A 26,716-nucleotide genomic window follows, 5' to 3' on the forward strand; every position below is an offset into this window, starting at 1 on the left:
TAAATAATACATCTGTAAACTTGTCTTCAAGTCACAGTCATTCATGGTGTTATGCAGGCTGTTGATTTTAAGACCTATGTCTTCCTACAGAGACAACCTGCCAAGCCAAGGCTGTATATGGGCTGGCCCAGCTTGCAGGTCCCTGAGGAGGTTTGCTGGGCTCTGTAACAGGGGTCATGTTTGTCCTCCTCTGTGAATAAGACACAACTCTGTGGACTCCCTATACCATGTCTGAAGGGGGCCCAATAATGCCAGCCGCACTCATATGGCTGCTGGCTAATGACCTATAACTGGCATGTCATCAAAAGGAATATGACATCGTCCCTCAGCTGTTTTTTCTCAAGAGACATTGGTCACTAATAGTGTCGAGATTCAGGACAAAAGGATGTGAAAAACAAAAGGTCTATATAGATCTTCCTGAACTGTACTCCACCAAAGCTATATTTATCTTTCTTATTTATGGATTGAAGCTATTTTTTTTCCTTTCTTATTGATTTAAATGCTCATTAAGGGAAAGTTCTTTCAAACACAGACCCAAAGGATTATTTTTCTACAATTTGACCCCTTAAATGGTTAGCCTCAACTAAGTATAAGCATGAAGGAATAACAGCCCTTGAACTGTCAGTCAGTTATAACTCTAGGACTGACCTGCCAGTGCTAATGTTACCTTTTAATTTGTTTCTACCTCAGAATAAAACCTATTGCTGCATCTGAGAGTGGATTCAAACTTTTTTTTCGTGTGTGCTTATGAAAAAATGGTGAATGACACTTCGCCGCTCGCGGGGCGATCGCAGCCCCGCGCAGGCTACTTGCACGCCCACGGAGCCCGCTCGCACCCGGCCCGGCTCTCGCTGGTCTCTATGGAGACGCCTCCACCGGGAGGGGGGAGCGTGGAGTCCCGCCCTCGCTGGTGCCGCCCAGGCTGGCGGCTTGGCGCATGTGCGAGATCAGGTTGCGCCGTTACGGTGCTGCGTTGTATCTTCTCTCTCTGTGTTGCTAGGGTTTAGTCTGCGTTGTTTCTCTAGCAGCTCTGTCATGGCCGAACTGCGTTTGAGGCAGATCAAGATCAAGACCGGCGTCGTAAGGAGGTGAATGTGTGCGCGCGGGGGGGGGGGGGGGGGGAAGCAGAAGCAGTTGGGAGAGGTTGAAGGTGGTCCTGCCGCTCCCGAGGGGGCGAGCGGAGAGCGGGAATGGTCTCGGCCCTGCTGGAGGCTCTGAGGCCAGGCCCCGTCGCCCTAAGCGGGGAGGGGACTCTGCTACCGCCGCGGCCTCCGGGGGCTCCGCTGGGCCGAGTGGAGGAGCTGCGAGCGGGGCTTCGTGCGCTGCCGGCCGTGCCTGCTGCGGGGTCTGGGAGTTGTTGCGCTGGGGCGGAGCTGCCGAGGTGTGCTGGAGGGTGGCCGTGGCCGCCGGTTTAAAACTGGTAATGTTAAATAGTCCGGATGTTAAATAGTCCAGTTTTGTACAATCAACTTTCTATTATGACTTAATTAAATTCAGTTAGTAAAAGACTAACAGTAGAATGTATATACTTTTTAATACTTGATTAGCTTTTAAGGATTGGACTTCAAGACTAGAACAGTAAAATGGATACAGGTTTATCATTATGCTAGATAAGGATGTTATAGACTATCTTGCCAAAATGATGCAAGTTAGGACAAATTAAATTTCAATTATTTATTTTAGCAAGCGGCAATAAGCAAAACAGCGCTGGGCGGCCGGGGAGTCCCTGCTCCACCAACGGCGCGCACCCACTTCCCGAGGGTCCGTCTTTTTTATATCCTCCGCCTTCCGTTATCGGGTCTCTCTGAGAGGTGTATCCTGCGTCTGCGCACTTTGCAGCTAGGGGGTCGCTCCATCCGGGTCTTCCTCACGTCACCAGCTTCTCGTATTTCCTACTTTCCTGAGAGTGGCTCACAAAGTCTTTGTTTATATCTTACAGAATATAGACACTACCCCCTCTTTTTTTTTTTTTTTTTTTTTTTTTTTTTCTTCTTCCCTTTGTCTTTCTCCCCTTTGTCCTTCTTCCCTTTCTCCCTCTTTTCAGTCTTTTGCCTAGTAGGAGTCCTTGCTTCAGCATTTCAACTTAGATAAGCACTTACAGTCAGTTAGTCGTTACACAGTGTAATAGTTAAGATTAAGCTTAGGCCAACATAGTTTATGGAATAACATGTCACGAGCTCCCAGTATCTTCAATGGAATTTGATGAACAAACAGTTTACTGTCTATCACAAAGGACACTTTGAGTTCTCAAAAAAACCCCAAACCACCCCAAAATCTCAAAATGGGGAGCAGTTCTCAAGTACTGCTACAAGCAAGAAATTGATTATATGATTCTAAGGTCCTGTTTCCTGGCACTGTGCAGGGCATGCAAATCATGAACTTGTGTGTTATTTTTAAGCCAGAAAGTTTTAGTGTGGTCTGACTGAGCAGCTTTGTGACTGCTTGCTTTGGGTCCCTTTCATGACCTGTGTTATGGTTACTGGCTTTGCTGGACGGGAATGTTGTAAATGTTCTCCTTGCATTTGTAAGCAAGTGGATGGTGGTTTGTGTCAGTTTTTGTAGACAAAGTATTCTGAGGTGTGGCAAAACTAGATTTACTTAGGTTAACATTTTTTTCAGTCTCTGTATTCTTTCTGTCAGCCAAAAGTATAACTTATTGGTGTCTAGATACTTTTGAGAAAACTGTTGTATCTATATATTAGGCTTACATGGCAAGGTTTTGGTAGCGGGGGTGGGGGCTACAGGGGTGGCTTCTGTGAGAAGCTGCCAGAAGTTGCCCCCTTGTCCGACAGAGCCAGTGCCAGCTGGCTCCGAGATGGACCCACCACTGGCCAAGGCCGAGCCCACCAGCAACGGTGGTAGCGCCTCTGGGAGACCATATTTGAGAAGGAGAAAAAACTGCTGCGCAACTGCAGCTGGAGAGAGGAGTGAGAATGTGTGAGAGCAACAACCCTGCAGGCACCCAGGGCAGGGCAGAAGGAGGGGCAGGAGGTGCTCCAGGCACCGGAGCAGAGATTCCCCGGCAGCCCGTGGGGCAGCCCTTGGTGAGGCAGCTGTGCCCCGCACCCAGGGAGGTCACCGGGGGAGCAGAATCCACCTGCAGCCTGGGGGGGACCCCACGCCGGAGCAGGGGGATGCCCGAAGGAGGCTGTGACCCCGTGGGGGACCCACGCTGGAGCAGTCTGTCCCTGAAGGACTGACTGCACCCTGTGCAGAGGACCCACGCCGGAGCAGTTCATGAAGAACCGCAGCCCGTGGGAAGGACCCACGTTGGAGAAGTTTGTGGAGGACTGTCTCCATGGGAGGGACCCCACGCTGGAGCAGGGGAAGAGGGTGAGGAGGAAGGAGCGGCAGAGACAACATGTTTGTCTAGTTCTAGTTCTTGATCTAGTTCTGTTTAATTAATTGTCACAAATGTGGAGTCAATATAAATTCTTAAAGCAGCTTTTCAGGAATTTGAGAAATCCCCAATGCCCCTTTCAACACAAAGTTCAATATAGAATGGACTTAAGTTAGACATTTCTCTTACTGGTGTATATACAGTTTTGAAAATGGAAAAATTCAGTAAAAGATTTTCTTTTTTATTGAAAACTGAAAGCTATGGTTGTGATGAAAGTAGTGGGAGTCTGTGGAGTGGCTTGTTTGCTGCCTTGCCTGCTGCCTGCTCAGGTGACTTAGGTCAGAATGAGTAAGACTTTTTTTTTTAAGTGAAGATCATGTGAGCTTAGCAAAGTAGATGTTAACCTCTAGCAACAATATGTAGTATATCAGAACTCTTAAATCACATTGCAAGTATGTGATATTTTTTTAATAAGATAAATTTCTAAAGGAAATTCTTTTTGACTACTAATGCTTCACCCAGAATACCCGTGTGTACAAGAGGAAATAGCCTGGAATACTTAAATTTAAAACATCATGCTTGTGCTTTAAGAAATTCCAAATTCTTGACTTGCTGTCTTTGAACATCAGCATTCTGCACAATGCATGACCTGGTCTGAGGCCGAGAAGAAAGGGAGGAAATGGGAACCTAATTTCTTTAGCCTCTGTAGCCTCAAGGTAAGTTGTGAAAGAGGAATGTTCAAAATAAATACTAATTTCATGTAAAATACATACATTGGTAAGAATTAAAAACTTTTTGTGTTGTCTCTTGTACAAACCCAGATATTTATCACTGGTTTAAAATACTTTCACCAAGTTTGAATAACGGCTTGCTTATGCCTGAAAAAAAAATAGTTTTGATGCACATAATAAAGAAACCTGTCTTATTCAGTGATAGTGTATTCTTCTAGTGAAATAGCATTCAATGAATAGTGACCTCTATTCTAGACCATTTATAATTCTGCAACAGTGCTGGGTGCACACTTACTGAAGTGTGACCTTGGGCAAGATCTGCAATCACAGTGCAAAGTAAAATGAAGCATTGCCACTGCTTCCTTTTTCCTCTTTGGAAGCTAAAAATACTGTGCATGGCTTTTCTACAGGTTTGCACACTTAAGTTAGCTCCTTATACAGGCCCTTAAGAATATGATGACAACAATTTAGTTTTGTCATTTGAACTGGCACTGGCTACATGGCTCAAAAATACAGTATTAGAGTAGTTGAATGTGTATTGAGTCTAATTCTTTTTTCCATTTTTCCAGAGAGCTACTTTTCCATTAACTTTGGGAAAACATACTAGCAGATTTGTTTAAAATAAGCTCAGTTCCACCCTTCATATAAGTGACTTAGCCTGTGCAATAAGAAATTAAGATCAAGGGCTGTTTTTTTATTTTATCATGGTTTTGTTATTTGCATTCCAAAGACAGCATTATGAAACACAACTGTATCTGCAATATAACTAACTCATCTCAAGGAGCTTTAAGACTTACTGTAGCATATGCTAACTATTACAAGATGCCTTAATGGAAGGATATTAAAATTGCTGGTAATTCACATAAAATATGATGGTGTTGTAGGCTTCCTGAGCAAAGCAACACACATTACAGAGGAGCGGCCGCATAATGTAATGGATTAATGAAGGATTGTTAAGGAATATGCAGCTGATGTTATGAAAAATTAATTCTTTGTTGTTGTGCCAACAACCCAGCAACTGCAGTCGGAAAAGACTATTAGTGAGAATCATTATCAATAGCAATATTTTCAAACTCTATTATAGCAATCAGGCTAGAATTTATTCAATAGATTTACTTAATTTCGCAGTAATTGATAAATAATCAAAATTTATCAGTGTGCTTGCGCACATCTCGCTAACAAGCAAAAGTGGTCCATTTACCACCTGACTTGGTCCAAATTAGGATTAAGTTGATGATCAATTAATCTTACAAGGGGCAGTGTTGTATTTTGTGGAGGAGCAGCAGCAAAAGTGGCAAAAAAATGGAGTAAAGACAGGAGATTAGTAGAATGAGCTGAACCGCTATGTTTTGCAGCTAATGAACATGCAGCTGAATTGCAAATGACTAGATTTATAGTGTTGGTATAAAAATAAAACTGTCTGTAGTTTAGAGCTGTCAGACATGGAGACAGAAATTGGAGCATATTTGACATCACTCCTCTACAAATAGAAAAGGCAGAGCAGAGTCTCAGATAATATCTTTAACTGCATGTCATGGACAAAACAGTTTATGGGATAAAAATGGGTTTGGGTCACAGGTTTGGGGGACATGGTGAAAGAGCAAAACAAATGTTTGTTTTGGTACTTCCATCCATTACTCTAGCAAGGCTTTATATTTTTGTACAAACAAACTTTGTACAGAGCAAATGAGTATGGAAAAATTCTTGGCTTATATGGTGCCTCTGACACACAATGTAAAAATCTCCACCAAGAATTCAAGAAATGGACACACAATGTCAGGCTTCTGTGAAATATTTCAACTTGAAAAGCTAACAATAACTTTGTTTTCAACTACATGAAGTCTTATTTCAGTTTTTATAGAATCATTTAGGTTGGAAAAGACCCTTAAGATCATTGAGTCCAACCGCAAACCTAACACTGCCAAGTCCACCACTAAACCATGTCCCCAAGTGCCATGTCTACACGTATTTTAAATACCTCCAGGGATGGTGACTCAACCACTGCCCTGGGCAGCCTGTTCCAATGTTTGACAACCCTTTCAGTGAAGAAAGAGTGTATTTTTCCTAATAGCCAACCTAAACCATTTCCTCTTGTCCTATCACATACTACTTGGGGAAAAAAGACCGACCCCCACCTCACTACAACCTCCTTTCAGGTAGCTGTGGAGAGTGATGAAGATTGTGAGATCAATAGCTTGCTTTAATTTTGCATCTCCCAAGCTATGTATTCAATAGAAAGAGCTTCATGGCATCTAGAGGAAGGATCTACTACAGAAAATGTTTTCAAATCAAAACTTCTTAATAGCATTAATATCAGTATCCCAATCTTATGAATGTGTCATGGTTTGAGCCCAGAGGGAAACTGAGCACGGTGCAGCTGCTCTATCACTCCTTCACCCTCAGGAAGGGGGAGGAGAAAATAAAACAGAAGCCTTGGGGATCCAGACAAGGACAGGGAGGGATGACTCACACAGGGATGGTCACAGGCAAAAGACAGACTTGATTGGGGAAGGTAAAAGAACATCAATTCAATTTGAACACCACCATCACCACCACCACTTAATTTACCAGTCAAACAGAGTAGGACAGTGAGAAATGCAACCACATCTTAAGAACACTTTCCCCTGATCCCTCCCTTCTTCTTGGGCTCAGCTTTGCTCCCAATTTCTCTCCCTCCTCTCCCACAGTGGTGCAGGGGGACAGGGGATGGGGGCTGCAGTCAGTTCATCACCTGCAGTTTCTGCTGCTTCTTCCTCCCCAGGGGGAGGACTCCTCGTACTCCTCCCCTGCTCCAGCGTGGGGTCCCTCCCACAGGAGACAGTCCTCCACGAACTTCTCTGACATGAGTCCTTCCCATGGGCTGCAGCTCTTCCTGAACTGCTCCGGTGTGGGGCCCTCCCCGGGCTGCAGGTGGGCATCTGCTCCCCCGGTGACCTCCATGGGTGCAGGGGCACAGCCTGTCCTCTCCCCACGGGCTGGGGGGGGTCTCTGCTCTGGCGCACCTTCCCCCCTCCTCCTTCCTTCCACTGACCTCAGTGCTCACACAGATGTTCTCCTCACAACTCCTCCCAGGTTCCCCTTCTTAAATACGGTACCGCAGAGGCGCAGCCACCGTCGCTAATTGGCTCGGCCTTGCCCAGAGGTGGGTCCAAATCGGAGCCGGGGGAGCTTCGAGCAGCTTCTGACAGGGGCCACTGCTGTAGCCCCCTCCCCTGCTACCAAAACCCCGCCACACACAAACCCAATACAGAATGATAAATAGAACATTAAATTGGACAATTCTGATTACTGAACAAAGTGCAATGGAAAAAGTGTCACAGAAAGCAGTCTCATATTTCCGGTTTCATGTAATTTCATCCAATTTTAAAAGCAGAATATTTCAAGTTCTGTTTCTGAAATGTACAACTAATGCAGAAGTAGAAGTACGTAAATAAATATGGATATGTAATTATTAAGCATCCAGATCTGAGAAAAGTGTGCAAAATTTAGTTCTAAAGTAGGCCAGAACATGCAGTCCTTTATCTTTTGACAAAAGTAAGCAAACTTGAGTAGCAGGTAGTTTGAAAAGTTAGTGCGCATAGAGTGAGATGTGAGTTTGAAAATGTGAAAACATAAGTAGTGACAAACATTGTGCCTTTTGTTCTAGCTAAAAATTAAAATAATTCAAAATGCTGGGTTTAGCAATGCAAGTTGCCTTTAGTTCTGATGGCATACACACTTTAAGTAAATCAACATAAAAACTGCTTTTAATCATATCTGTCTCCCCTTGCTCCTCAAGGGAATTTTGTGTTCTCATTCAAAAAAAATCAGCTGTCTCACAGGTTGATTAAAATTAACTTTTTTGGAACCCAAAAATGACAAAGCAAATAATACTGTCTGAAATTAAATCAAGCAACCTTGATCAAACAATTAACTCATCATATTTGCTGATGCTAATACTGGAGCTAGTTCCAGTAGTTGGAATTACAGCCCCTGATTTAGTATCTTTATTAGTAGTAATTAGGCCGCTGTCTTTCCTCAGTACTACTTTTCAAAGCTAGTACTTGGCTGACTTGTAGAAACTGGCCCAGATGATACCTACACTACATGCTCTACACACTGCTTCTTTATAAGACTTGAAGGCCCTCTCCGATGGTGCGATTCCATGGGGGTTGAAACCAGTTCAAGTCAGTGTTGCCACAGCCCAATTTAGAGCAACTGTTGTGGAACCACAGCTTAAGGCTATTTTGGCAAAACAATTTTTGATGATGTAGACTCTGTCAAAAGCAGGGAGAATTCCTGCTGTTGCAATATCAACAATTGGAATTTTTCTCAAGATATTACATCAGTGGTGCTTTTGTGGCAGCTTCAGTTCACAAAAGGTTCTTATCAACCCTGTACTGTTCTGTCCATCCTCAGCAGCACTTCTAGTAGGGTACTTAACTGTGACAATTCAGGAATTACTTTGCTCTGATGTGCTGATGTGACCAAGAAGCTTTCTCCAAGACCTTTATTCTCTTTTCATTTGTATAATATTCTTTGCTTATTGGATCTGATTATGTTCTTTTGGCTTTTGAGTTCTCCTTAAACAATCTTAGCTAATATAGGCTGATCTGATATAGGCTTGTTCTTGTTTGGGGAAGGACTTTCTTTGGCACGCTCTCAGGTTTGCACTAGCATCTCAATGTTTTGGTCTTGAATTAGCTAATCAGGAATTATTTCTTTATTCTCCAGATCCTGAAGGATGTTTTGGTTCGAATCTAGCATTATATAATCCAACATATACATGGTGAACATATGTAATAAAGTAGGAGATGTAACAGCAAAATTACAATAACAACAAATAATTAAGCCTTATAATGGAATTGCAATGTAAAAATTACCACAGGACATCAGATTAGACTACCTTAATATTCCCTTCTAACCTTCAAAATTTCTTGAATTGTTCAGTTTTGGGCCCCTCACTCCAAAAAGGCCATTGAATGACTCGAGCATGTCCAGAGAAGGGCAACGAAGCTGGTGCAGGGTCTGGAGCACAGGTCTGATGGGGAGAGGCCGAGGGAACTGGGGGGGTTTAGTGTGGAGAAGAGGAGGCTGAGGGGAGACCTCATCGCCCTCTACAACTCCCTGAAAGGAGGGTGCAGAGAGGGGGGATGAGTCTCTTGACCCAAGGAACAAGCGCCAGGACAAGAGGGAATGGCCTCAAGCTGCGCCAGGGCAGGGTCAGACTGGCTCTTAGGAAGTATTTCTTTGCAGAAGGGGTTGTTGGGCGTTGGAATGGGCTGCCCAGGGCAGGGGGGGAGTCCCCATCCCTGGAGGGGTTGAAGAGTCAGGTTGACCCAGTCCTGAGGGATCTGGTGGAGTTGGGAATGGTCAATGTGAGGTTCATGGTTGGACTGGAGGATCTTCAAGATCTTTTCCAACCTAGATGATTCTGGGATTCTGTGAATCTATGCTTGTTAGCAAAAAGCATCCTGCTCCCAAACATGGGCCCATTATTAGGATTAAAGGATGGATTCTTTTCCCTTTGAAAATAAGGCCATAAATAAATTTGATATAATGTAAATTATAGAATTTTTACTTTTGTCTATAACTCTCAAACCAGCATCAAGATAAATGGAGAAAATACTCTAGGGAGCACAAGACTATGAGGCTACTGTGTTATTTGGGAATTTTACTTTTCATTATTTTGTATGAAAACTAGTTTGGGAAATACTGCATTTAATAGCATGACATGGAGTTGTGATCAGGAAAAAAACAAAACAAACCCTTTTGGGATCATAGTTTGTGAACCTGAAAGTGCTTTTTCTTTCCATTTACACATGATAATTTTTTTTAAGAGTTACTATTAAGAAGAATGTCTGTCATTTTTTGGTGCTGGTGAAGTGGTGTTATTTAGTAGTTAGTTACTAGGAAAGAGGAAAGGCTACATGAATATAACAGCCAATATAGGTCATTCACAAAACTATCAGAGTCTGGATGGTGATGAGAAAGTCTGGCAAATGCTGATCTAAAAGTCAGTGATAAGAGTGTTGCCTTTGCAGACATCTTAATATTAAGTTTGTTTTCACTACCTATGATGTGAGGACTTTTTTTGAGATAGCTAACTTTCTCCTCTGTACTACTGTCTTTATTAGCAGTTAGCTAGATCTACAAGGCAGCTTCTTATCTGTTTCTATTATGTATTTGAAATGAAGTACCAGTATATAGCTTTTTTAGGATATTCTATATGGATAAGACCACATCTTTACAAATATTTTTAATTGAAATTATTCTTATAAGAATTATTATACATTATAGCTAAAATCAGCATTTCCTAGATGCAGTTTTTTGCAGTGGTTAAGAGCCTTTTTTATAAAACTATTATTTTATAGAGCTGCAGCTTTCAGTGGTTTTTTTGTTTACAGTGGTGTAACTTTTTACCATAATACAACCAGATTAACACAATCACTTGGTTTAATTGCAGATTGGCAAAAGAAAAAGTTATGTATGAAAAAGAAGCAAAACAGCAAGAAGAAAAGATTGAAAAAATGAAAGCTGAAGCATGTGATGATTATGGAATTAAGAAGCAGGTAAACGATCCTAAAACTTGCTTTATAAAATCCTTCTTTGCTCTGATTTAATCATAGTCATCTTTAAATAAAAGAATCTCCCGTACCTTTTTCCAGACTCCTGTTATATAAGTACTAGACTAAAATCCTGTCAATTATAAAAGTCATAATATACATTTGTAGAAACTTCCTTTCCTCCAGAACTGTTAAATTATAAGGAGATTGGGTATGGATTGTTTAGCACTTAGTGTCAGGATGGCTGTCACTCATTAACAATAGGTATGGTTTAGAGTCAATATTACAATATGATTAAATTTTTCTTGGAAGGTTCCCCATAAAGGACAGTTATTGCAGACAGGTGGTACATGCCCTTTTGGAACAAGGAGTGTCAAGTTTCCTTGTCACTGAGAGAAGGCTTGGGTTTGGGAGATTCATTTATATTCTTTACAGAACTGTGGCATGTCTGTGTTTAACTGTGGCTGTTATATTTTTTCAGCTAAATATGTTATCTTTTAACTATGTTTTCCCAAGCGTTTCCCAGATGTTTTCTCTTAAATCTTCACAGAAACTGAAACTGTAAATTAAAATTATTTTCACTCATTTCAACAGTCTGGTGACTTCGTGTTGTAAAAACTACTGTTCTCCCATCTTCATTTTCAAACAACCAAAGAATAGGTTAAACAAAACCCAATATAAAAATAAATGAGAACAAGCTAGGAGAAAGCTCTTTTAGAACAAGCTAAAACAACTTTAAAAATAAGTTCAGATTTCAGTTTATGTCTGCATGTCCTCCCTTGCTTTCATTATGCCAGAAGAAAGAAATACAAATAAAGAATTTGTATACGAATAAAGAATTGTATTTATAGAGCTGAGCTGTCTTCTACCTCACCACAGACCGAGACTCCAAGATCCTACAGAAATAGTATTTCTGAAGATTTGCTGGTGCTAACAAGAACTAAGGAATGCAATTCCCATTTTTAGTGTCCCCTATTTATCAGATTATTTGACTTCATCATGGTATTTCCACAGTAATCTGGCAAGATATCATCAAAGTCAAAAACAGCAGAGGCTGGGAACTTCTGCTGTGAAATGAAATGTTACACACTACTTGAAGGTATTTTCAATGACAAAAGCCTTCAAAGAGAATAGTCTTGATTCATTCAGAAATTGCCTGATCCACTTTGAAAGCAATCAGTTCCTCCAATGACATCTTCACTTATTGTTCTTTTAGAGCACTTTGCATTCTGGAAGTTGTTAATATTTTAGGTTATAAAGAACTGGGAGGCTCAGAAAGAATGTGCGTGCTTTTCATAGGATCAAATTTCTTACACTAAAGAAAATTATATACCAGGAGACCTTGCTCAAAAAACATTTTGGATAGAGTTAATACTTTGAGAGGTTCTTCAGGAAAAATATCTGTAGTTATACATTTGTGGTGGTTTGACCTTGGCTAAATGCCAGGTACCCACCAAGTCGCTCTATCACTTCCCCCCCTTCCCCTTTTTTTCTCAACAGGGCAAAGAGGGGAAAGAAAATAAGATAGGAAAAAAACCCAACCCTTGTGGGTAAAACAACAGCAGTTTTAATATAAGCAAAGTGAAGCAAAGGTCCGCGCGCGGAAGCAAAAAAAAGCAAACAGATTTATTCTCTACTTCCCATGAACAGGCGATGTCGGGCCTTCTCAGGAAGCAGGGCTCCCATACGCGGAGGGGTTGCCTCGGAGGACCAAGGGTGACCCCCCCCCCTTCCTCCTTTCTCCCAGCTTTATACTGAGCAGCCGTCAGATGGTCTGGAATATCCCTTTGGTCAGTTGGGGTCAGCTGTCCTGGTTGTGTCCCCTCCCAAGATCTTGCCCACCCCGTCCCACTGTGGGGGGGAAATGTCGGAAAGAGCCTTGGTGCTGTGTAAGCACCACTCAGCAGTAGCCACACCACCAGGGTGCTATCAACACCCTGCCAGCTCCCAACATAAACCACAGCACCATGAGGGCTGCTACAGGGGAAAACCAATTCCGGCTCAGCCACACCCAGTACAATATTTTAAGAATTGATTTTAGTTAATAATTCATAATCTGGATAACTTTATTTAAAAATATGGTTATAGACTTTATTTCAGTAATGAAAAATAGCATTTGGGGGATGGGAATGAATTCAATCATTTGAGACTAGGGGAATAATTTTAATGTATTTTAGCTGAGGTATCATCTAAATCATATATATATATATATACACAAATCAATCCAGAGTTGAGGGAGGGATGTTTAAAAGCATTACTTACCTGTAAATATACTACTATTCTCATTTAGCTTTCTAGTTACAACTCTGCAATAGAACATATGGTTTAACAGTACAGAAGTGTGTAAAGAAAAATTTACTTTTTTTTTTACAACCACCTTGTGGTTCCGATGAACTCAAGTGTTCTCTAGCTGAGGCAGGGACTAGGGTAGTTGGCAGTTGTTAGATACTAGCCTTCACCTGCACTGTCCAGAAAGACTAATTTAATGAGGAACAGATTCAATATCTGAGAAACAAAAAGGACAGTTTGCTCTCAGTGCTGGTATACTCTTACCAAGATTATAACTGGAAGACCCCATACATTACCATTGTCCTGGGTGCATGTTGTATTTGTATTACTTGCTGTGTCTCAACTAATGTACTTCAGCTGAATCCAAGCTGTGTGAGATCTACTTGTGGTAGACAGTATATCCCAGGGAAAGAATCGATAGCATTATGGGGCAGGGAAGCCCTTCCTTTCCTATCACAGCTTATTTAAAAAAAAAAAACAACAAAACAACAAAAAACCAACAAAAAACAACAAAAAGAGAAATGAAAACAACAAACCAACTCCACCCACAGCAAAAACCCCCAAACCAAAAATCCACACTCTGTCTGTTTTATGTCTATAAAAGGCAGATGAGATGTTCAGAATTTAGGGGAAAGCTTATAACAATTTATTGGCAGAAAAACCATAATAAATAAAGAGCAGTATTTGGGGGAAAAATACTATTAAAAGAAATATTTTCCTAAATTTTATATCTCAAAATCACACTATCTTCAACCACAAGAATTTTAGGAAAAAGGGTTATTAAATATTTTAATAAAATATTAAATTGAAAACAATTTTAATAAAAACTGAACTATTTTATATAAAAGAGGTTTGTACAAGTTAGAAAAAAAAGTATTAAAAGACTTTTGATGTATTCTATCAGGTGTAAATTCTGCATATAGTTTCTGTAGAGGGTCATGAAGACCCCTGACTGGTAGCAGCAAATAATGCAATTGTACCTCCATGTGGATTTTTTTGGTAATGAAGCCTTAATTTGGTAATGAAAAACCTGAGGTATCTACTCCTTATTTCCTCTCAGCGGGACTGTAAATCTACTCTGGAGTTTTTGTTAACTGTCAGCATTTTTACTGATAAATGATAATTTTTTTTCTTAAATAGTTGTCCTACAGTTCCAAATTATATCTTGTGTAATGTCATTTCCAGATGAATTAAAAATCCAAGGGACTTAATTGAATTTAATATCTTAATTGAATTTAATATCTGCATGCCAAAGAGTACATATAGTCTTGTTAATACACAGTTTTTCTCCAAGTATTAGTGAAAACAGCAATATTTCTGTTGCTTTGTTGAGTGGGAGGTAGAGTATTTCCTGAAACAGCTAAAAAGAAATGCATTTGGAAACAATTTATATTGTTTTTGAAAATTATTATCAAAGATGAGAATGAGCTGCTAATCTTGTTACTAGAGGAGTTCTACCCGAAAGGAACACTATAATGTTCTGTAACTTTTTAATTTCTAAATGTCTATGTAGCATCAAAGAAATACACCAGTTAGCTCATGTATTGGTTCTGGCTGGGATGGAGTTAACTTTCTCCACAGCAGCCCTCATCATGCTGTGCTTTGTATTGGTAGCTAGAAAGGTGTTGAGAACCCACCAGTGTTTTGGCTACTGCTGGGCAGTGCTCGACAGCATTAAGATTCTCTCCAACATCCCCCCCAAAGGCCAGTAGGCTGGGAGTGGACAGGAGGTTGGGAGGGGACACAGCCAGGGCAGCTGACCCAAACTGATCAAAGGGATATTCCAGACCATATGACATCTGCTCAGCAATAAAAGCTAAGAGAAAGGAGGAAGAGGGGGGGGCGTTTGTTATGATGTTTATCTTATGGAGCAACCGCTACGTGTACTGAAGCCCTACTTCCTGGGAAGTGGATGGACATCACCCGCTGATGGGAAGTAGAGAATAAATCTTTTGTTTTCCTTTGCTTCTGTGTGCGGGTTTTGCTTTTATTAAGCTGCCTTTATCTTGACCCATGAGTTTTTTCCATCTTATTTTCTCCTCCCCCTCCCTGTCTAGCTGAGGAGGGGAGTGACAGAGAAGCTTGGTGGGCACCTGGCAGCCAGCCAAGGTCAACCCACCAGAGCTCAGTTGGCTTTTTAAGTTTTTAACTCTTTGTACCCCCACACCCTATTGGTTCAAACAAAGTTTCAATCTTTTCACCAATCAAGTACAGTAAGATTAGCTGAAACATACAGTTTCACTGCAGTCTGATTATTTTCATGAATTCTGTTTTTTTTCTAAGAATATTTGATCTTTGCTTAATAATCTGAATCTGTAGCGCTAGCTGCTTAGGTAAAGAGGTGGTGGAAATGATAATAAAGGGTCTAATGCTCCCCCTTATGTATTTGGACAGTATCCTTAATAAGCACAATTTGTTTCCTTAAAAGCTAACAACTTTTGTTGCTGAGGAGAGGGCCTCCGAAGAGGAGGATAGCGGTGGGGGACCCTTCTGAAAGCATCAAAAACCCACGGCAAAACCGCAAGACATGAAGGCAGAAGCCCAGGGAAGAGGGAGAGCCTCAAGCCGCCTCCCCCTGAGCGGGAAGAGTGAGCTGCTAATGGGGGCAGCGGGGACTCAGAGTGGGCAGAGCCTGGAGTGACAATGCCCAACGCCCCTCATGGACAAGAGCAGCCCCTGGGGAGCGCGAGCGACCAGGAACGCAGTGGACAGGACGGGCAAACAGGGCATGGCGCGTCAGAAGGGTGAGGCGCGGCAGTTTGCGCGGCATTTCGCGCAGACAGGGTGCAGTCCATCTCCTGGGTCTAGAACTTATCTGAGCTAGTTTCGTCTTATCGTCCTCCACGAGTGGACTGAACCATGGTCTCCACTCGTGTCAAAACCACCACCAGAAAGAACGTGGTGACCCAGACGGAGCTGCCACGCAAACACGCAGCGGTCCAGGTCCCGGGCTGCAGGGAGTGCCTGAGCCCCTCAGTCCTGCCGGAGGGCAGCAGTGACAGCACCCGTGTGCGCTGCGATCAGCTGGATGACCTGCTCAGCCTGGTGGCGGAACTCAGAGAAGAGGTTGAAAGATTAAGAAGTATTAGGGAGTGCGAAAGGGACATTGATTGGTGGAGTAGCACCTTGGCACCCATGAAGCAACAGGAGCAAATAGAGGCTCCAAACGAGGCAGGCGATCCCTCACCCTCTTGCTGCCAGGCAGGAGGAGGGGACCTAAGAGATGGGGGAGGCTGGAAACAGGTCCCTGCTCAGGGAGGCAGGAAAATCCTCTCCCGACCTCCCTCACCCTCCATGGTGTCCCTTCACAATAGGTACAGGGCCCTGGAACTTGTGAATGAAGTAGAGAAGGACGAAGAAAATGAGTCAAATAAGGAGGAAGATCAAGGTCCATCAAGGCCGGGTCACTCTAGACCAGGTATTAAAACCAGTTCTAAAAAGAACCCCAGAAGAGTCATTGAAGTGGGTGACTCCATTCTGAGGGGTGTCAAAGGCCCAATATGCAGACTGGACCCGCTTCATAGGGAAGTCTGTGGCCTCCCTGGGGCCCGGGTCAAGGACCTCACGGCAAAACTCCCTGCTCCAGTGAGACCCAAGGACTACTACCCGCTCTTGGTTTTTCAGGTGGGTAGCGACGATATTACCGGGAGAAGTCCTAAAGCAATGAAGAGAGATTTCAGGGCCTTGGGGAAACTGGTTAAGGGGTCGGGGGCACAAATAGTGTTCTCCTCCATCCCTTCAGTTGGGGGGATGGATGAAGAAGAATACCAGAGAACTCAGCAGATGAACTTGTAGCTCCAAGACTGGTGTTATCGGCGAGGTTTGGATTGTTCAGTCACGGGTTAATATACAGGACGCCAGAGCTTTTGGCAACAGCTGGGATGCACCTGTCCCAGAGGGGGAAAAGGATCTTGGGGCAGGAGTGAGCTGGGCTCAGTGACAGAGCTTTCAACTAGCTTTGAAGGGGGAAGGGGACAAAACATCAGCCCATCTGAAGTGTGTGTATACCAATGCACACAGCATGGGTATCAAACAGGAGGAGCTTGAAGCCGTGATGAAACAGGAAAATTGTGATGTAGTGGCTATTACAGAAACATGGTGGGATGTCACCCGTGACTGGAGTGCGCCTGTTGAGGGCTACAAGCTCTTTAGGAGGGACAGACAAGGCAGGAGAGGCGGTGGGGTGGCGCTGTATGTTAGGGACTGTTATGATTGCTTTGAGTACAAGTGTAGTGAAGACAGGGTGGAGTGTCTTTGCGTTAGAATCAGGGGGAAGGCCAAACAGGGCAGATGTCGTAGTGGGAGTCTACTATAGGCCACCCACCCAGGACAGAGAGGTGGATGAAATATTCTATAGGCACTTAGGAGAAATCTCACGATGGCTTGCCCTTGTTCTTGTGGGAGACTTGAACTTCCCAGACATCTGCTGGAAATACAACACAGCAGAGTGGGACCAGTCCCGGAGATTCCTGGAATGTGTGGGAGACAACTTCCTGACACAGCTGGTGAGGGAACTGACCAGAGAAGGTGCCCTGCTGGATCTCCTCTTTGTGAGCAGAGAAGGACTGGTGGAGGATGTGGCGGTTGGAGGCTAACTAGGGCACAGCGATCATGAAATAAGAGAGTTCTCTATTCTTAGAGAGGCCAGGAGAGGGCTAAGCAGAACTGACATCCTGGACTTCCAAAGGGCTGACTTTGTCCTGTTTGGGCACCTGCTTGACAAGATCCCTTGGGAGACGGTCCTGAAGGGTATCGGGGTCCAGGAAGGCTGGGCACTCTTTAGGAAGGAAGTCTTAATGGCTCAGGAGCAGGTGGTCCCCAGGTGCTGTAAGAGAAGCTGGCACCAGAGAAGACCCCCCTGGCTGAACAGGGAGCTTTGGCTGCAGCTCAGGGAGAAAAGGAGAGTTTACAGCCTTCGGAAGACGGGACTAGCCACTCACAGTGATTACAAAGAGGCTGTGAGGCTATGCAGGGCGGAAATCAGGAGGGCTAAAGCCCAGCTAGAAATTAATCTGGCTTCAGCAGTCAAGGACAACAAGAAATGTTTCTATAAATATGTCAACAGCAAAAGAAAGACCAGGGAGAGCCTCTATCCCCTGCTAGACGCAGGAGGAAATGTGGCAACAAGTGCTGAGGAGAAGGCTGAGGTGCTTAATGCCTTCTTTGCCTCAGTCTTTAATAACAAGACCAGTTGTACTGAGGGAATCCAGCCTCCTCAGCCAGAAGACAGAGACTGGGAGAACGACCCCCCCGCAATCCAGGAGACAGTCAGTGACCTACTGCATCACATAGACACACACAAGTCTATGGGACCTGATGGGATACACCCGAGGGTGCTGAAGGAGCTGGCTGGGTGCTCGCCAAGCCACTTTCCATCATTTCCCAGCAGTCCTGGCTGACCGGGGAGGTCCCGACAGATTGGAAACTGGCCAATGTGACGCCCATCTATAAGAAGGGTCAGAAGGATGATCCGGGAAATTACAGGCCTGTCAGCTTGACGTCGGTGCCCGGGAAGCTGATGGAGCAGCTCATCCTGAGCACCATCACACAACATGTGTGGGACAACCAGATGATCAGGCCCAGTCAGCATGGGTTTATGAAAGGCAGGTCCTGCTTGACAAACCTGATCTCCTTCTACGACAGGGCGACCTGCTTATTGGGTGAGGGAAAGGCTGTGGATGTTGTCTACCTTGACTTCAGTAAGGCCTTTGACACTGTTTCCCACAGCATTCTCCTGGTGAAACTGGCTGCTCGAGGCTTGGATGGGCACACACTTCGCTGGGTAAAAAAACTGGCTGAATGGCCGGGCCCAAAGAGTGGCGGGGAATGGAGTTAAATCCAGTTGGCAGCCGGTCACGAGTGGTGTCCCCCAGGGCTCGGTGTTGGGGTCACTCCTGTTTAACATCTTTATTGATGAGCTAGACGAGGGGATCGAGTGCACCCTCAGTCAGTTTGCAGACGACACCCAGTTGGGTGGGAGTGTTGATCTGCTCGAGGGTAGGGAGGTTCTGCAGAGGGATCTGGCCAGACTGGAGCGATGGGCTGAGGCCAACTGGAGGAGTTTCAATAAGGCCAAATACCAGGTGCTGCCCTTGGGCCACAACAACCCCCAGCAGCGCTCCAGGCCTGGGGAGGAGTGGCTGGAGAGCTGCCAGTCAGAGAGGGACCTAGGGGGGTTGATTGATAATGAGCCAGCAGTGTGCCCGGGTGGCCAAGAAGGCCAATGGCATCCTGGCTTGTATCAGCAACAGCATGGCCAGCAGGGACAGGGAAGGGATCTTACCCCTGTACTCGGCCCTGGTGAGGCCGCCCCTCGATGAGTGGGTTCAGTTTTGGGCCCCTCACTCCAAAAAGGCCATTGAATGACTCGAGCGCGTCCAGAGAAGGGCAACGGAGCTGGTGCAGGGTCTGGAGCACAGGTCTGATGGGGAGCAGCCGAGGGAACTGGGGGGGTTTAGTCTGGAGAAGAGGAGGCTGAGGGGAGACCTCCTGGCCCTCTCCAACTCCCTGAAAGGAGGGTGCAGAGAGGGGGGATGAGTCTCATGACCCAAGGAACAAGCGCCAGGCCAAGAGGGAACGGCCTCAAGCTGCCCCAGGGCAGGGTCAGACTGGCTCTTAGGAAGGATTTCTTTGCAGAAGGGGCTGTTGGGCGTTGGAATGGGCTGCCCAGGGCAGGGGGGGAGTCCCCATCCCTGGAGGGGTTGAAGAGTCGGGTTGACCCAGCGCTGAGGGATCTGGTGGATTTGAGAATGGTCAGTGTGAGGTTCATGGTTGGACTGGAGGATCTTCAAGGGATTTTCCAACCAAGATGATTCCGGGATTCTGTGAACTTGGAATTCTCTGTACTAAATACAGAATAATATTCCTAATATACAGGCGATATTAAAAATGCTTTCAAACTTTGTTTTTATTGCCTAATGTGCTTTCTGAAAGATACCAAATGATGAAAAAATCATTACTGTCATCTTCCTTTTCCCCTTCTGTTTTCCAGAGGCTGTTTTCCTTTTTCTCTAGTCAGGTGTAAATACCGTTTGGATTCCAGATTTTATACTGAAGATTAAAGGCACTTGTGCAATATTTGTAATAAGTTAGTATGGCGACATTCCTATGGTACAAAAGACTTGCCACCAAGATAGGACATGAATCATTTCTTCTGTCATTGGGCTCACTTTTCCTCTGCTCTAGAGAGAGAAAAAAAATCTGGACTATCTTAACAAGCAAACAAAAACCAACTCTCTAAACCTCTCCCCCAGGCTTAACCTCAGCAGAGAGAAAATTTAGTTATTTGTTCTAACAAGGTTGAGGCATTCTTGTTGGGAAAGCAGGTCTGTCTTTTGTCAGTGTTTCCTTCATGCTACTCCCAAAGAAACATTTTCATTCAAATGTTTACCACTTCTCACCTGTTTACAGGGTGAGGCTTTATACTTGCATCAACACAGATCTGTTCAGGTAGAATTTTGAGTTGCTAGGAGGAAATGTGCTGCCTGCTGATTAAATGACAACTTTCTGTAATGGAAAATTCCATTATAATCCTCTAAGTTAATTTTAAAGGAGCAGTATCTGTAATTTATGATACAGAGTATTTAATCAAAAACTTTTTCAGTGGAGGACACAGAGTTTTGCTTCTGTCCTCTGAACAATCATGTGGTGTCCTCCCTCCATCCCCCCACTGCTGGCAATGAAGAAAAACCTTACAGTTGTACAGTAGTGGAAAACAGCCAGTGACAAACTGTTTTCCAAAAAGACCAAAGGAACCTTTCTGCCTTTTATGTCCTAAAGGGATCTGCTTTAAAAGAGAGGATTGGCCCTCACCTGAGAGGAGCTGCAGAGAAAGCTTCTTTGAAATACTGAGTCATTTAGGTCTAGAAGGTTTTCTTCCTCTCTAGCTTTCTTGCTACAAATGATAGTTAGCTTGTGGTTGATACATGTCCATTTCAGTGCCTGAAACGCTCAAACACTATAGAAACAAAACAATGTTCTCCAATTCTTTACTGCAAGCTTTTGTTTGTGGTCCTTCAGAAGTGTTTTGATCAAATGTATTTGGCAAAAAACTCATAACAGACTGCAGTGTGTTCTTGTATCCTATATTTGTGGATAGCTCAAGCTGTCTTTTGGGCCTACTATATGAAAATAAAACAAGTTGCTTCAAAGGAAGTAGAACTAATAAAACTTGGTTTCCTACAGTTTTTGTGTGTGTTTGGGTTTTTTCCCCCTCTATATTCCCCTTAATGCTGTATCTCCTGTGAGCTCCTGCCTTCCCTATAACCAGCTTTCTCCTACATCACCTATGCTGTCCTACTCCCTGTATCACCTTGCCACCATCCTGGCCCAGCACTGTGTGCCTTTATATTCCCTGATTACTGGTGAGGTGAGAAGTAATACCATGCTGTGGATTTAAGTTACAAATAGGTTGATTAGCCAACCAGTAGCCTTAGCATCACTCTTTACTTTGTGCTACAGTCTTTACCTTAGTAGGATTATTAATTTTTGAACCATTGGTGTTCATGATACTTCGAGATGTCCTTTTTTTCTTTTGGATCTCTGTCCTTCCATCAGATATGGCTGTAACTGGTCAATGGATTCCAAGTGTTTTACAAACTTTCTGATGAATAGTTCAAACAAGTAGCACTTTTCTTAGCAAACTGAATTATTTGCATGCTTTTTCTTTTCTTCCCCACCGTATTTGAGTAGATCCATACTGTTATGATTATCTGTTTTCAGTTGTGCAACAAAGGGCAAGTGATGAGGCAGTATTTAAAAGCATAAATATATATTTATGTGTGTGTATACAATTCATATATATATATGACTCATTCACATTTCTGTTCTTTCTTAACTTATCTTTTGTGTTTAGAACATCATTCCTGTCATATAAAACAATATTGTCACCATACCCTGATTTTTGTTATGGTGCCCTTCCACTTAAGCAACTGGTAGATGGATCTGTGTGTTTGCATCTATTTGGCTTTTCTGTTTCCAGTCACTGCAATCTGGAATTTATCAAAAACAGATTGAAGGTTATTGATAGTGCATTATGCGCACTAGTTCTTTGACGTCTGAACCAATTTACAAAAAATCCACATCGTATTTAGTAAATAGGCTATATACACCCCAATGGTTAGAGAGCTCCATCACATCTGAGCAGACTGCTTTCTTTTGAAAGATGCTAGACATCTGCTCCCTTAGTAGAACTACCTTCAGTCCTGAAAGACAACTGACCAGAGATATGGCTCTTTGAAGAGATTTGTTAAACTGGATTTTTTCAGTACACTTAAAGGAATAGGAACATCATCCTCACTAGTCACAGTAGCTCTTCTGGTCCTATTGACAACAAATTCAATTTGCTTCTCTCTGTATATACTTTTGTGCTTTATTGCTTTTGTCTTAATACTTTATTTAGATGTACTTCAGTTACATCAGTTTTTTAATACTTCTATTTGGCATTGTAATTCACAAAAACCTTGCAGATATTTATGGTTCTTTGCAAAGTTAGATCAGTTTCATGTAATAACTTCCTCTGTGACCTGCTTATAATTTAAACTCCTTAGAATTTAGTCAGAAAGTTTCTATAATGTGTTGGGGGAGGGGAGATGGCTGCTGTTTAAATTTTGATAGAATTTGGAGAGCAAACACTTTTTAAAAATTCCCATCCTAAAGCTTATCAAATTATTTGGGCTTTTGACTTTGTTTTATTATATACATTTGTAACACTAAATGGTCCATCTGGGATTATCTTGGAAAAAAGTGTTTTATGTAGAAGTTATAAAAGTTTGCATAGGTAGTTCAGTAATCAACTAATAATCTTGGTTCCACAAAATTCCTGTTCCAATCTCCAACCGTTTGCACCTACTGAATGTAGTTACAGGATTTATCTTCCTTCTGTTTTTTATTTATTATTGCATAACTGCAGGCAAATATAAATAAAACTCGGGTACCCCTTTGGATCTCATTCAAATTCTGTTTTGAATGGAGTGGTTAGGGTAGTTTTGTTCTTTTCTTACAGCAACCAGGACTACAGCTCATATGCCCTCCCAGATCACTTATTGAGTGGCATATATCAAATAAGTTAATACTTTCCATATCATCCACCAGCTTCACAACACACAACTATTTAGCAATACTGGCCCAAGGAAGTAATTATTGGATATTCTCACTCCTATATGTATTCTTTGTAGAACAAAGTTGTACATAAAGAAGAAGGCATCATCTCATGGCATACCTCATTCTCTAGAAGTTACAAACCTCTATTTGTTCACTGTTGAAAGTGTAACATGCAGACTGACTAGTTTTATTTTTAATACAGTCTAATGCTGAATGCTTAAAAGAAAGTGATAATACTGATGAGAACTAGAACTTAGGGGTGCTTAACCTTTTTTAAACGTTTGTCACCCATCTTTACTTTATCAAAGTAGACAGGTTTTGTCCTAGATTCTCTGAAGGGAAATTAGAAACAAAGTTTTTAAAGCCTTTCTCTCAAAAATGACTTGAACTAAGAACTTAAGCATATGACACTTAAGAATGATGATAATATACTACAAAAGGCCTTCCTGTATGCATAAATACATTCTTAGCCATAGCTTATCTTCCCTTTTGTGATGACAGTGTTCCTTTCAGTACGGCAGCATTAATACTGAAAGAATACAACATAGGAATGACAGAATGAAGTAAGCCATGTAAAGTGAAAGCCTTCTGTTGCATGTTATCCTGAATGCAGAAGAGGTTTCGTACTTATATCTAACCTATTTTCATTTCTAAACAGATTTAACATTATTGAACAACTCTGCACACCTTTTATTCTCAGTGGTTGGATTTCTGATCCAGAAATGTTCCATGAAATAAATGTTCCCTTGTATAAATTTGAATTTTTCTGTAGGAGGAGGCAGGATGTTCAGATTCAGTGGGGTGCCAGTTTAGTAATATTGTTCAAAGTGCATGGTGAGAATAATCTTTCTCCTAAAATGAAGCACAAGGATAAGTAATAACTTTTTATGCATGATAAGCATCAAAAATATGAGTCTGCTGGTCTTTGCTTTTCATTTTTCCTTCCCTTTCTCTTTCAGTCAGAGCTTCCTGAATTGTGCACACAATGCAATCAATAACTCAATAACTTTTTTCATGCAGTAATTATCTCTATGTGGTATTATCTGAACACTGTTTCTTTTTATTACCCAAAAGATGCAGGAGATGATATTTATATAACCAGCTGATCCCATTTTGGATGTAGCTGCTTCATGACAGCAAGAGAAAGTTTGTTTTAAATAGCCTTTTTTTAACAAATGTTATATGGAAAGCTTATCAGGCTTACCAATATTTATTCTAAATATTCTTTTGCACTTAATTAATACTTTATATTTAATTAAGCACAAAGTAAATGGACATCCTGTAAATTAACAGAGTTTTAAGTAATTATGCTAAGTGTGTCTTTTAATAAAAGAGCCTAATCAGAAAAATAAGTACCACTGTTCTGAAGTTCCTAGATGATAACCAGACTACTGATTTTTCAGAGTAAAGACTTATCTTTAAAAATAATGTTCCTATCTGGAATACATTCAAATTTCATTGGTTTCTAATTTTCACAGATTGAGATCTTACAAGAGTCACGAATGATGATTCCAGACTGTCAGCGCAGATTAGAAATTGCACATGCAGATCTTACTCAACTACTAGTAAGTATAGCACCAAAATCCACTGATTGAGAAATGCTGCTGTTCCTTGATGAACTTGGATAAACATGCTTGTCTGTAGTGCAATTGCAGCATATTAGAACTGGATTGAAGAATTACTTTTTATAGGTCCCAAGACTAGCATTCGATAACATACCAATATTTCATTTTAGATAACTGTCTTTGCAGACTTAGTCTTCAGTCTATGAAAATTGTGTGTGTGAGAATATTAGAAGCTCTTTAAGGGACTGTACGCTCAACATACACTTAAATCCTGAACTGTTAGAATGGACTCTGAATTCATGTTATAGTTACATGATCAGAAAAAATAGTTCACTTGCTTTAGGTAGTAGGTAGTCTTTTTAGATCATTTAGATGTATATAATATGCTTGTGAACTGAAATAGTCAAAATACTTTGCTTACTACTTTTATTATGCTATGGACAAGAAACAAGACAGCCGAGTCCTTACTGAGTACCGCTTATATGATTTATTAGTGAGATGAGAACTAGTGCCACGTTTTTAAGATATGAATACCTGCAGGAATAAATAGTATCTTGTACAAATAGATTCACTGAAACTATACTAAGTTTGGAGATAGTCATGCTTATTTTAAAAGCTGATTTTTCACCAAGAATTCTGCTACACATGTAAATGCTACTGTGAGGCTAAAAATACATGCTGTAAATTAAGCCTCAGACACATTTGACATCTAAAATGCAAATTCCTTTTCAAAACAAAACTCAAGGTGTCTTGTTTTCAATAATGATGTATCCCTTGTGTCATAGTTTCCTTCTTAAGTTTAATTCCATGTCCATTATCTTCAAAGTACTCAAAAGTTTTCTTTTTAATTCCAGGAAAATGAAAAAGAATTGAAAGAAGCTGAAGAGTATAAAGAAGCACGTTCCATACTAGAGTCAGTGAAGCTGGAAGTCTAGAAGTTTTTCAGTACTCTCTTTATATGCATTAGCACTGGGTCCATTCTACACTTTCATTTGACTATGGCTCTATTACTATTGTTGGCTTGCTAAGGTTCCCTTTATGCAAACTGGCCTTTCTCTAACTGCAAGATGCATCAAATAAATAAAGGATATTCTGAAACATCTGTGTGTTCCATATTCAAGCAAAATAGAAACATTTCCAGTTCATCTCAGTTACAGAAAGGAAAAAAATAAAGCCTATTTAATATAAGCATAATAGTGTAAGAGGTAATATACAGAACTTAATCTGAACAATTCAGGCTAAGAAAGTTTAGCTATGTAAGGAATGTGAGGGACCAATAAATACTTTAGAGGCACCTTATATTTGAAAAAATTTCAAGCCATTATAGCATAACAATCTGTACTGAAAGAAGAGATGGAGCAAATGACCCTTCAACGTCACCCATTTTTTTTTTTTTCTGTGATGCAATTTATTTGTAATTTTATCAAGTATTACTCCTTGTTTATCTTTGAGCCTAAGACAGAATTAAGAGCTGATTCCAAATCTTTATCAATTTGCCTGGGGTTGATTCGTAGAGCCCAATTCACACAATTACAATTGATCAAAATTCTGTTACTTTTTTGAGAAACAGAATTTAGCAGATGACTAGTATGTTGTCAGTTGGATCTGCTGGTAAGAGTTCTGGACCGAATGCTTTTCCTGAAAGCACCTTGGCTTAAGTGAGTTTCTTTGAACAAAGCTTAAACCCCAGAAGCTGAAAGAGAACTAACAGGTAAGGGAACAATGCTTAATCTACCTGGAAGACCAAACATGTACAAAAGCTGTGGTTCTTTCAGAATGGCTTCTCTAAACAGCAAAGAGTAAGCTCTGATGAACAAAAAAGCTTTTTACATTAGTTTTTCTAGTTTGAAAGTTTTTTGACATGTTCCTTAAAGGCAACACAAAGCACAGTGTACCTTTTGTGTGGTGCTATACTGAATACTCTTATTGAAATTTTTTGTTAATTTGCCTGAGTTTGGGTAAACTGCAGTTTCAGTACCTCTATTTGTGTACCTTACGCTCTATGTGCTTAATAAGTCTACTCCTCCATCACTCTTAAGCACTGCTCTGACAGATTATCAGCACTGCAAGATTTCTATTGACTGCAGAATGACCTACTTTTGAAGTGACTCCAGACCAGTATTAGACAGTGCTAAGAGATAAAAA

The 26,716-nt window shown here is 41.8% G+C and overlaps 1 protein-coding gene across 2 annotated transcripts; it reads left to right on the top strand.

The window, feature by feature from the left end:
* Positions 1–931: 931 nt before the first annotated feature.
* Positions 932–25,669, top strand: LOC141917563 (tubulin-specific chaperone A). 2 transcript variants are annotated; one of them, XM_074810860.1, is made up of 4 exons: positions 932–1,088; positions 10,517–10,622; positions 24,485–24,571; positions 25,426–25,669. In XM_074810860.1, the coding sequence occupies exons 1-4, from the start codon at positions 1,036–1,038 to the stop codon at positions 25,504–25,506; spliced, it is 327 nt and encodes a 108-aa protein (XP_074666961.1). In that variant the 5' UTR covers positions 932–1,035; the 3' UTR covers positions 25,507–25,669. The 2 variants fall into 2 exon arrangements, with proteins under 2 accessions (XP_074666961.1, XP_074666960.1); XM_074810859.1 differs by lacking the exons at positions 932–1,088; positions 24,485–24,571; positions 25,426–25,669 and adding an exon at positions 15,334–17,722 and having other exon boundaries at positions 10,527–10,622.
* Positions 25,670–26,716: the final 1,047 nt, after the last annotated feature.

The sequence above is a fragment of the Strix aluco genome, chromosome W, assembly GCF_031877795.1.
Source record: "Strix aluco isolate bStrAlu1 chromosome W, bStrAlu1.hap1, whole genome shotgun sequence".
Taxonomy (NCBI): Eukaryota; Metazoa; Chordata; class Aves; order Strigiformes; family Strigidae; genus Strix; species Strix aluco.